Source organism: Plasmodium cynomolgi, chromosome 6 (assembly GCF_000321355.1).
Source record: "Plasmodium cynomolgi strain B DNA, chromosome 6, whole genome shotgun sequence".
In the NCBI taxonomy this organism is placed as follows: Eukaryota; Apicomplexa; class Aconoidasida; order Haemosporida; family Plasmodiidae; genus Plasmodium; species Plasmodium cynomolgi.
In genome coordinates this window covers 408,596-421,093 of record NC_020399.1, presented here as the reverse complement: position 1 = coordinate 421,093, position 12,498 = coordinate 408,596, and the positions used below count along the sequence as shown (strand labels likewise).

The 12,498-nt window shown below is 45.8% G+C and overlaps 2 protein-coding genes across 2 annotated transcripts; one reads left to right on the top strand and one right to left on the bottom strand.

Moving 5' to 3' along the window:
* Positions 1–1,095: 1,095 nt before the first annotated feature.
* On the top strand, positions 1,096–5,411 carry PCYB_061840 (hypothetical protein; the record flags this gene model as incomplete). The annotated part of the gene is made up of 5 exons (XM_004221351.1): positions 1,096–2,068; positions 2,265–2,394; positions 2,715–3,201; positions 3,254–3,958; positions 4,080–5,411. Exons 4-5 carry the CDS (start codon positions 3,254–3,256, stop codon positions 5,409–5,411), a joined length of 2,037 nt encoding a protein of 678 aa, XP_004221399.1. The 5' UTR covers positions 1,096–2,068; positions 2,265–2,394; positions 2,715–3,201.
* Positions 5,412–6,142: 731 nt separating this feature from the next.
* PCYB_061830 (hypothetical protein) lies at positions 6,143–7,708 on the bottom strand (the record flags this gene model as incomplete). The annotated part of the gene is made up of 1 exon (XM_004221350.1): positions 6,143–7,708. A coding segment is annotated over one exon (1,563 nt), but the record flags the coding sequence as incomplete, so codon positions are not given.
* Positions 7,709–12,498: the final 4,790 nt, after the last annotated feature.

The window sequence follows — 12,498 nt, the reverse complement described above, 5'->3', positions numbered from 1 at the left end:
ATAATCCCATTTGGCAAAAATGCCTGAACAGAATTTGTCCTGCTTTGGCTTTGTTTTGTTTTTTTTTCCTGGTAACTTTTTTTTGTTCTTGTTCCCCTTAACAACCCGTTCGCTCGTATACAACAGGGAGACATCAGTTGGCTCAACGTAATTTTTGCCCCACAGGATTTAAAAAAAAAAGGCTCACGTTGGCATGTGCGCACGTGTGGAAAAAAAAAAAAAATAATACATACAAATGTGCCATTATACAATTGTGTCATTATACAATTGTGCCATTATACAATTGTGCCATCATACAAATGGGCCATCATACAAATGGGCCATCATACAAATGTGCCATCATACAAATGTGCAATTATACCATTACACCTACACACAGCTGCACTGTCGTTGTTTTTGCCTGAACGTGCAGGTGAAAACAATGCAACTGAAGGGGTCAAGAGCTAAACATGAGCTTTTCGCTTGTTCTGTGCCCACTTTTGGGTTGTTAATTTTGACGACGGCTGGGTTTGACCAGCGAGCCGTTTTTTTTTTTTACCTGATTTTTTTTTTTATGAACGTTCATACAATTTTTTAAAAAAAAAAAAAAGCTAGCCAAAAAGACGCTTTAAATGGCTGTATAAAAGGGGGTAAATGTGTCTTGTACGTGCGTGTGTTTTGTTTTGCCGCTTCGCCACATTGTGCCACATTTGGGGCTACATTTTTTCATGACTCGTCCCCATGGGCATACCCATGCGCGTGTCTTTTCACTGCTCATCAGTCCCACAAAAGGGAGAAGGAGAAGGAGAACAAAACACAGAGAAGAAAAACAACATTGATCATTTTTTTCGTTTTTTTTTTTTTTTTTTTGTCAACACACATTGGTATCTCACGCGCGTTAACACAACCCCTTGATCATTGCTTAACTTTAATACATACACCCTTTAATGTGAATCTCTTCCTTTTTTTTTTTTTTTTTTTTTGCACACACATATGAAACAACAACACGCATCCAACGACAACGAGTTGGGGGGGGGCACAACCAAAAGGGGAAGTACATCCGAGAAGAGGAAAAAAGGAAATGACAAACAAGGAAAACAGCTTCCCCCACCTAACATGATAATAGAGAAAAAAAAAAGAAAAAATGAAACTAGTATGAAGAAAAGCAACATTGCTGGTGTACTATCTCTCCACGACGAAAAAAAACAGCCATCGAGGAGTAACAGCGTAGGTTCAAAGGAGAACGAGAATGGCGTCGCCCAGGGGAAGATGGGACAACCCGGCGGGGGCGCCAAAGCGGACAAAAAGGAAAAGGATAGCCGAAAGGACAAGCAAAGTACACAAGTCACACGTGACATAGAAGACGCAAAAGCCAAAGAACGCGTAAAGAACAAGGGGGGAAACAACAAAAAGAGCCCTAACCGGAAGAGCGCCTCCAAAAGCGCGAAGAAGAAGGATCTGGATGCTCCCCCAGTGAAACGCACTAAGGGAAGAATTGGCCAAAGGAAGAACCCAAAGAGAAGGAAGGTCCAAACGAAGCAGCATAAGGGAGGAGATGGTCAAACGGAGCAGCAGGCAGGAGGAGGAGACCACACGGAGCAGCAGACAGGAGGAGGAGACCACACGGAGAAGCAGACCGGAGGAGGAGACCAAACGGAGCAGCAGACAGGAGGAGGAGACCAAACGGAGCAACCAAGCATTAAAAGAGAACACTCATCCAAACGAATAAGCTCCGCAAACAACAAAGGGGAAGGAGAATCTGCGCCAAATGAAAGAAGCCTGATGGCCATTAGCCCCAGCCAGCTAAGCTTGGCTTCTTCGAAAAGGGGAGAAGCAGGAGGGGGGAGGAATAACAGCACCATCATAGAGGTCACTCCGTCAGGCAGCATCGACCAAAGTCGCATAGAAATAAATGGCATACGCCTCGGGAGCGGTGCGAGCTCCATCTTCCACCTGAGCCAAAGTGCAAAATGGGGGGACGACCGGGAGTCCCACGGCCTCAGCGTCAGTCCCAGCACCAGTCGTGCTAGCAGTCGCGCTAGCAGTCGAGACGATAGTCCCTTTTTCAGCCGTGAAGTTAGTCGGGATGGTAGTCCACATGTCAATCGCGCTGTTCGTTCGCAGGTTATTTTCCCTGTTAGTCGAGGAGCCAGTTCGCAAGTTGGTTACTTGGCAAGTCACTCGGTAAGCCACACAAGTAGAGAAGAACAGGGTCACTCAATTGGGCACTCTGCTACCCATTCGATTGGGCTCCCGGCCACCCACTCGGTTGGATACCCTGTCAGCAACTCAGTTGGACATTCTTTTAGCCACTCGGTTGGATATCCTGTTAGCAACTCTGTTGGACATTCTTTTAGCCACTCGGTTGGATATCCTGTTAGCAACTCTGTTGGACATTCTGCTAGCCATTCGGTTGTACATTCTGCTAGCCACTCGATTGGACACCCCGTTAGCCCCTTAATTGGTCACTCAGCTAGCCACGCAAATGAGCACAGACGTAGGCATGAAAGCGGCCACTCGGTCAGCCACTCGGTCAGCCACTCGGTCAGCCACTCGGTCAGCCACTCGGTCGGCCACTCGGTCGGCCACTCGGCCAGCCACTCAGTTAGCCATTCCAGCAGCCCCTCAGTTAGTCGCCCAAGTGGTTACCCAGTGAGCCGCCTGAATGACCTCCCGATTGGACACCTCATCAGCCGCGTCAGGGGAGGACCCCTTCCATCACCAAATCGCTACAGCAACGGAGGCATCAACGGAGGCATCAGCGGAGGCATCAGCGGAGGCATCGGCGGTGACAGTAATGCCCAGGGACACAACCAACCCGAGGACACCTACGGAAAGAGCCTATTCTGCGAACTCACGGAGGCCCTGCGAAACGATTCCACGCCAGCAAATGAAAAGAGCAACATAAGCATTCGACTCAAGGCCGAGGAGGAGGAACTTCAAATAAGTATGAACGAAAGGACTGCGCATAAGTTGGGTATTCAAAAGAACAGCTCGAAGAGGTCTATCGATTTGCTTCATTTGGAGAAGGATTTAAAGACTAATTCTAAATCTAAATCCAAGGGGAGTGTCAAAATGGGAAAGGAAAAGGGCACTAAGGAAAAGGGCACTAAGGCAATGGGCACTTTGAGGAGCTCCAGGAAGGGGAGGCAGCAGGGTGCTAAGCTTCGCGTCAAAGCGAAGGGGAATAGGCTAGCCAGCCGTAGGAAGCGGTATCGGTAATGGCAAGCGCAGTGGTGACTCCAGCATTGTGAAGGCGAAGGAGAAGGCGAAAATGAGAAAAAAGGACGCGGCGGGTAGTGGAAGGACAAAATTAATTGTCCCCCCAGAGGTGAAGAGGCCAAGCAGGAGGGGAAGAACGGGCAAGGCGGATGAGCCGGGGGGGAGAAAGGACCCAAGGAAAGGGGAGAAGGGGGTAGCGAAGCTGGAACAGAAGGTGGTAAAAAGGGTGGTAAAAAGGGAGGCAAAAAAGGAGGTAAAAAGGGAGGCAAAAAAGGAGACAAAAAAGGAGACAAAAAAGGAGACAGAAAAGGAGGCCACGAAAGAAGATGGACAAAAATCCGATAAGACGAAGAAGGAGAAAAGAAAGAACATAGAGGAGTCGAACAAAATGGGCATTGAAGCAGCGAACAAAATGGGCATTGAAGCAGCGAACAAAATGAGCAGAGAGGCATCGAACAAAATGGGCAGAGAGGCATCGAACAAAATGGGCATTGAAGCAGCGAACAAAATGGGCAGAGAGGAAGCGAACAAAATGGGCAGAGAGGCATCGAACAAAATGGGCATTGAAGCAGCGAACAAAATGAGCGTAGAGGAAGTGACCGTCGAGAAGGAAAACGAAGGGGGGGAGGGGGAGAAGGCGAATGCAGAAGTGGCAGGCGCGGGAGAAGTGGCAGGCGCGGGAGAAGAGGCAGACGCGGGAGAAGAGGCAGACGCGGGAGAAGAGGCAGAAGCGGGAGGAAAGTCAGGCCGCATGGAGGTAGGCGAGGTGGAAAAGGAGGAAAAGGTGGAAAACGCCACAGAAAAGGGGACAGAAAAGGGGACAGAAAATGCCACAAAAAACGCCACACAAAATCGCCGCACAAAACGCCGCACAAAAGGAGGGAGAGAAAATCTTAGAGACAACGGAGGACCCAGGAGAGGAAAGAACCCCAGAGGAAGGGACCCAAAAGGAAGAAGAAAATGAACTGCAAGTGGAGCCTCCAATGAAAGACGGACGTGCAAATGTCACAGATTTCAACGATGGGCAGCACAAAGGAGAGGGAACAAAAACGGTGGAAAATTGCCAAGAAAAGGAAGCTGTGGTGGGGAAATCAGACGATAAAGAAAAGGTAGCAGTGAAGAAAAAAATTAAAACCAGGACAGGGGTGAAGATACGGCAGAAGGAAAAGGATGTTCGAGGGCATGTCGTGGATGAACATGCGTCTGTTGTGGATGGGGGAGAAGGGATGAGAGAAGCCACTAAACGGTGTGTCAACACAAGGGAGGATAAAGCATCACTCCAGTTATCCGTAGAGCAGAAAAGAATCACCAAAAGGAAACACAGCAAAGTGGATAGAATTCTGCAGAAGTATGTACACATGAAGGAGGAAGAAGCCGCAGCGAAGAGAGCATCAACATGGGATGATGTCCCACATGACTTGCTAAATGTAGAAGGAAGGAAATTCAAAATTGATGTCATTGATTTTGTAGGAAATATAAGAGAAGGAGAAAATTGCATTCATGAAGATATTCTATTCTTCTTTGATTCGTATGAAAATAAATTAAAAAAAAATGTCTTATCCTTAATTAAGAGGCTGTTCAAATGTGAGCACTTTGAATTAGACGGTATTAGATTAGTTCTGCAGATCCTTGACAAAATTGCAGATAAACTGATGAAGGAAATTAAGTTAGAGCAGATAGTGAGATGCTTCTCTCAGGTGACACAGTCAACAGGTGATGGACATACAGCTGGGAAGGGGACAATTACGCAAAAGATGAGCAGCAAAGCTGGAGATGGAACTTATTCAGAAGGGAACACATATCGATTCGCACCAAATGAGATACACCTGAACAAGTACAGAAATAAATTATATAATATTATTTTCAGTCCGAGGAGAGGACAAGGGCTGAACCCTTCCATCCTCTACTTCATTCAGCAGTGGAACGATAATGCTATGTTGATCATGCTGCGGGATAAGCTGGAAGAGATTCAACAGAGGAAGATGTTGCCGCTGAGGAGCGCCATTCCTCTGTCATGTTTTAAATTGCTAAAGCGTAAAGTTATGAGTAACTTGATTAGTACCTGTTGCATGACTACTAGCCATGATATGTGTGGTGGGGATTTTTCCGTCCCCTTTCCGGCGCTCCCCTCACGGCGAGCGCTGGGCAATGAAGGGGGCGACTACTTCGTGAAGGTCGGCGATGCGATTCGCGTGCTGGCGTCCAAGTAGGAGGGTGCAAGTTGAAGCTATGCGATTTGGCCGATTTGGCCGGTTTGCCCGATTTGGTTGATTTGCCCGATTTGGTCCATTTGGCCGATTTGGTCCATTTGGCCGATTTGGTCCATTTGGCCGATTTGGTCCATTTGGCCGATTTTTCCGATTTGTCCCGTTTTACCGCATTTTTCCTTTTTGTTTTCTCCCCGGGGGAGTCTCCGTGTGGCGAAGAGTGTGCTGTGCCTCTCTTCAAGCCGCTTCCCCGTCTGTGTCTTTTTTTTTTTGCAAACGCGCTAGCAACCGACGAACGATTCAAAGGTGGAAACCGTTGTTTGGGAGGAAGCGATTGTGGAGTCTCCACTCCTTCCGGTGAATTATTAGCCAAATGAGGGAAAGACCAATATCAGGGTAAGGGGGTTCAAATATGAAGGGTAAAAAAAGGAAAAAAAAAAGGGGGGGCGCCGTAAACTACCACCACTATGATGGGCGGTTCAGGTGGGAATCCCTTGTCGCCCACGCAAATGGTTACACAAGGGAGGTGCATATTTCTCTAAAAAGCAACAAAAAAAAAAAAAAGAAACACCCAACGGTTTGGTCTGTTCCATTTCGATCTCTTACCGTAGGGCAGTGACACTCTGTTCTGTTATGTTACGTTATGTTATGTTATGTTCTGTTCTCTTATGTTATGTTTTTTTTCTCTCTAGTTAACTCACCTCAGAGGAGCCAACCGGCTTGACCCCCCACTTTACTGAGGCGCATTGGCACTTTGGGAGAGGCTCCTCAAAATGCTTACGTATTGATCAGGAATGCCAACAGAGTTCTTCGAATCGTTGACGGCTTTACAAATAGGAGGGATGTCACGCTCGAATGAAAAAATGTTCGTGAGGAAAAGGAGGAAATTAAAATCGCGAAATATATTGACCATGTCCTTTTGATTATGTAACGATCTAGACATGTAGTTAAACCTTTGGAGAATGGTGTAGTAGTTGCTATTGTTGGGGTAGGGGAAGAAGGTATTGTAGAAGCTCTTATGGGAAACTATGGGCATGTTATTAACACAAAAGAGGACATCAATTTGCTTCACTTCGATTTTCTCAATGAGGACGGCACTTTTACATTTCAAATATAATTCATTCATTAGGTCAACTTCGGCGTTGAAGTTTTTTATCTTTTGGTCCTTTTCATTTTTGCTTGCTTCGAAATGCAGTATGCTGTTTTGTTTTTGCATGTCTTTGATGATGTCCTTATTTAGCAGCTTCAGCAAGTCGTAATTTATTTCGTACGCCTCGACGACTATCGACTTGGAGTTTTTGTCCATGCCGACGGATAGCGTGATGAATGGCTTTACGTTGGGGTTTTTGTTTTTTTTTTTGTTTTTCCTGGGTGTGCGGTTTTGCCAGGTTTTGGGACGATGTTTTTGCGCTTCCACGGGGGGTACTCCATTGGGGGTTGCTCCGTTGGGGGTTGCTCCGTTCGGGGGTACTCCGTTGGGGGTTGCTCCGTTGGGGGGTACTCCATTGCGGGGTGCTCCATTGGGGGGTACTCCATTGCGGGGCTGTGCCACCGCGTTGCCCTCACATGGCAGATTCTTCCGCGTGCCGTCATCGCGGTGCTTCATCACTGTGAGCGCGAGGAGAACCTCCCTGCCCCCCATGGGGATGAACAGCTCGTTCTCCTCATCATTCAACGTTTTTATCTTCTTGTTAAGTTTTACGAAATTTTTTCTTTTCTTATTGGACACACTTAAGTCTACCCCGATGTCGGGGTAAGCATAAAGAACCCCCACCACTTCCAAATTCAGCATCTTTGCCAGCGCGTCAGCCTTCCTCCTGTCTTCGCTATTTAGCAGGTAATCCACGTCATACATTTGTTCTCGGCGGTTCAACGCAAAAAATACGTTTTCGATTTTTACGATAGAGTCATCCTCATACGTCCCGTATAGGACACCACAGAAGAGTTTCTTGTCCCCCAGGTTCTCAACCCTCCCATTGTTGTAATTTGCCTCGTTAAAAAATTCTTGCACATTGTACAGGCAGGCTTCACTAACGCTCACATTTTTGCATAGGGAATTGAACAGCGGGTTGATGGATACACGTTTGTTTTGTTCCAGGTGAAGGAATTTGTTTCCTACCTGTTCGTTCACTTTCTTCTTATGGTTATCATTGGTTGGCTTGTTTGTTATCCCCCGGCTGTTCTCGTCAGGGTTAGCCTTACCTTTGGCGTTAGCTTTGGCGTTAGCTTTGGCGTTAGCTTTGGCATTAGCTCTCGCATTGGCTCTCGCATTAGCCTTTCTTTCGCCTTTTCCCGCTATGCTGAACAACACGTTTGGAGTTCTCGCCGCCCTGTTTATTTTCAACCCGTTGCATTTGTTGCTTGCGCAAAGGAAGTAGAGGCATGTCAGAAGGAACAGGGGGCCCTTTTTCATTATTCCAAAGGGGGGAAGAGCCAAAGGGGGAGAACAGGGGGCATTGGGAAGAAAAAGGTGCGATTCTGCTGGGCCGGCCACGCGCACTACATCTTTTACAACAGTTTTGGAGAAGCTCCTGCGCGAGTTAGTAAAGGGGGGAAAAAATCACACACGCGCAGATGTATGTGAGTATTCATTCGTGTATGTGCCTGTGACGGAGTATATACCTTGGCACTTTCCCTGTGATGTGATACCTAATCGGTTGACTCGCGAATCGAGTTGGGAGCACGGCCAATAGGCAGCGCCGCAGGGTGTGCGTGAGGATTCAGTGCCCCCTACAACAGCAAACGGGTAAGCAGTGACAGCAAGGAATGTCTTAATTGGGACCAAACGGGAAAGCGAGCAAGCGGGCCACGTAACGATAATTTATCACGTTGGGGCTTATTTTTTCCGAAGATGGCAACGTGATGCAAACTTCTTCCAGTTTGATAAAAAGGAAACCTCCTGTGCATACAACTAGCCAAAAAAATTTTTTTTTTTTTTTTACCTGTTCAGGTAATTTTTCGATTTAAAAAAAAAAAAAAAAAAAATTAGCTACTTACCATGCGGCAGATTGACCCTTCCCAAACCTGCACACATGTATATATGCACGCTTATGTGGATGTATGCCTCCTTCTGTGACCCTCTCAGTTTCCCCCTTTTAACAACCCATACGAACTAACAGGCGCGGCGAGAAAAACAAAGTCAAAATTGCCCCATTTGGTAAATAACCAAACATTTGCATACATGACAATAGGGACACACCCAAAGTTGACTCCCAATTGTCCGCATAGCGAAAGGGATGTTCACATGTAATTTCAGCGTGGTGGTGAGCGATGCTAAGCAGCCTTATCCACTCGGCAAAATAACGTAGCGGGTCTTTGACAATGAGAAGTGTGCAGTTTTATGGGTTGTCCTTATTCCTCTTTCGCTTAAACTTTTGTAACTGCTACGGGGATCAAAATGACTGCCGAGAAAATGTACATTCTGTTCCCTTTGTGTAATGCCTCATCAGAACAAAATGGTCGTCTCGGCGAAGCGATTTGGAGTTACACCATTCAAGTGGCGTCTTGCGCGGACACAAATTAACCAAAGAAAAGGTACCTCTATCGCTATGTAATTTTCAAAGCTATTAAATTTCTGCGAACGGTGAATGGGGTGACCTTTTCGTGGCTCTTTTAAAGCGTAAGGATTGCCTCTTTGCATGTTACCCCCCGCATACAAACACTCACACCTACGTGGAACCACTCAACGGGCTGCTTCGCGCGACGCGACGCGCTGCTCTGTCCCCGAGTGAAGCCCTACCAAGGGAGCGTTTCCAATGTGTCAAACGAATTGGATGCATCCAAATGTATAGGCGGCGACCACGCACGGACATCTCACTTAGACGTTAAGTCACATACGTGCATATACCTATGCCGCGAAAAATTAGTACAGTTAAGCCGGGGGGTTGAAAAGAAAAGATGAGGAAGAAAAAGGGCAGGCATTCTTCTCAGTTATAAGTTGGGACATCACTTCTTCGTGCCATCGAATGTAGCACAGGTGAACATAATTTGAAGCAACCACCGGGGGAGACGCCAACGGGAACGCATACGTGTCAACATGTACATGCAATCATATATGTAGGTACGTATGTGCTCACGTATGCATTCACCCATGCACTCACGCGTACGCAGGTGACTACGTAAAGGAATAGCCCCTTTTAGAAAAACACCTACCCCCAGAGGGGAAAAATAACCGGAAATGAGAAGGCGTTTGGCCAAAGGTATAAAACTTAAACGGGCAAAAGAGATGAGTCCCCACCCCAAAAAAAAAAAGGCAGCCAATGGAAAGGGCTTCAAAAAAGATCAATGTGGTGACACCAACGTGAAGGTGAACGAACCCCCAATTTATTTTCCCCGCAGCTGCACACAAAAAAAGGGGGACAAGAAAAAGGCTTCCCCCCTGTTCACTCCCCACTTCTCTGCGTTATTTTTTCGCGCATCAATTTTTATTTGCATACCTATCTCCCCCCACAAGGGTGTACAGTACAGGGTCTTTTTTTATGGCCCAGTTTTTCTGCGTACCGTACATGCCATATGACACGCATGTATAAAATATGATGCTTCCTATGGGCAGGCCATGGTGAGAAAAAAAAAAAAAAGTGAAGAGAAGAGAAGAGAACATAAGAGAACAGAAGGGAAGGGGCAGGGGGAAAAAGTAATCCTTCCCCGTTCTCCAAGCCTCGCACGCAAGGTAAAGCCCAAAATATGCAAATAAATCGTACTATTATAATATATGGTATAACATACATGCTGCAAATTTTCTTTTGTATGTACGCGGGAACAATGCAAAAGTTGAAGGTCGATTTGTTGGCGCCAGTAGATGCGTGATGTAGTGCGTGTCATCCCACGTCAATGCTTCCCATTTTGTGTCCATGTTGACCGCCCATTGCTGCCTGGGGAAAAAAAAATTACGCGCGCCCCCTGCGCATGCTCAAAAATAAAAAAAAAAAGAAAAAAAGGTATAATAATAAGGCATATCTCCATGTACATATCATTTCGCCAATATGCGGACAGAAAAGAAAAGAAAAGAAAAGAAAAAAAAAAAGAAAAACCGGCAACAGAAAATTGGCATACAAAGATACCCATTTTCCATTTATTGCAGGTGCGTACTCAGCAGTTATTTTTTCCCTCACGGCAAATGCACGTGTCAGCGGGGCATCACGTAAAAAAAAAGGGCTCTCCTCTCTTCTTTTCCTAACTGCGCTCCGCGACGCTTGGCGGATCCCCCGCTGGAGAAACGCGGCCCTTGTCACCCTGTACCGTTGTGCGTACATATATATACGCGTAAATTTTGCCTACATATTTGCGCTTAAATTACGCTCATACTTTGCGCTCATATTTGCTCTCATACTTTGCGCTCATATTTGCGCTCATATTTTGCGCTCATATTTTGCGCTCATATTTGCGCTCATATTTTGCGCTCATATTTTGCGCTCATATTTTGCGCTTAATTTACGCTTATATCCGTGTACATGTATGCACTTTTTTTCCTGCAGGGAGAGGCCCGCACGTATTGTACTGTACTGAACGCTCGGTGCGCTAACCCCAGGCTATATCATTCCCCCCCCCGCAGCAGCATCGCTTTTGTTTGCATGTACGCGCAGCGCGGTGAATATAATATAAGAGGAGAAAAGGAACCTTTCTGAGGGAGTGAATGACAAATTATATTTCCTCGTCCCCCGTTACTCCGCCGCTTCGCAACTTGGCGACTGCGCTACGTCGTTTCTCCTTCCGCATGGCACGAGAAAATTAATTGCAGCCATGCAGTATCTGTATCTGTAAAAATGAAAAAATTCTCTTCGATTTTGTGCCCCTCGTTCAGTTCACTCATCATATCGTTTTATCTGAGTTGCGTTATTTTACATCATGCCATCTTATTAATTTTTTATGCCACCGCCTCTTTTTTTTTTTTTACGGCTTAAAATTCTTCTCAGCATTTTTTTTTTTTTTGCATTCCTCGAAAATATGCTTAACTTTTTTCAGGGCATAAATTTTGCTTGCTTTTTTTTTTTTCTCTCTTCATTTTATCGCGCCATTTATTTCCCCCATTTTTTTTCTCATTTTTTTCTTTTCCTCTTTTTTCCTTATTTTTCCCTTTACTGCATCATCCCCTGCAAAGGTTTATGCTTATCTGCAGAATTCGCAATTTGGCCATGTAGCCATTTTTTTTTTTTTTTTTCTTTGGGTTTACGCTTAACTCATTCGTGTTATGCATGTATTATGTATATATGCATGTACTACATATCACATACGTGTTATGTACGTGTTATGTACGTTTCATGTACGTTTTATGTACGTTTCATGTACGTTTTATGTACGTTTCATGTACGCATCATATACGTGTCATATACGCCTCATATACGTGTCATGCACGTATGCCTTTGGCGCATCCATCTGTACAATTTCACATTATTTTAGCTACATTTATTTTTCCCTTTATTCACATTGCGTTGCCTGGCGCGTGTGCCTTACTCGCATGACGTGCTTTATCCACCTTGCATTCCTTTTTGCTTCTTTTGCTCCTTTTGCCCCTTTCGTTTCTTTTGCTCCTTTCGTTCCTTTTGCTCCTTTCGTTCCTTTTGCTCCTTTCGTTCCTTTTGCTCCTTTTGCTCCTTTTGCTCCTTTCGTTCCTTTCGTTCCTTTTGCTCCTTTTGCTTGTTTTGCATCCCGTGAGCGAAAAGTGCGCACCCCTTGCGCCTTTGCCTTTTTCGTTTTGTGTTCCACCTTTTGGGCACATTTTCCCTGCTGCCGCTTGCGTGGGCCTTTTTCTGGCCGTTACGTATGAACAACAGTTGCATGCCTACCTCTCCACCTGCGAGTAGGCACAGCTTGTGAGGACGTATGTACGTAAACCTGGGAGAAAGCCCCTCCTTGCTGCGAAGCTTTGCGCAGTTGCAATACTTTTGGCAGCACAAGGGCATTTTTTTTTTTTTTTTTTGCTTGCCACATTTTTCACGTAGAACATTTTTTTCCACCGCATTTTTCTCTCCTGAGAGAACGTCATGCCTCTACATGCGAATGTAGACGTTCCCTCTGTGCGTGGTTAGTGAATGATACGTCGTGAAGCGGAACAAACGCGACGTCTCACGAACGCTGCATGCGTACAGCATTT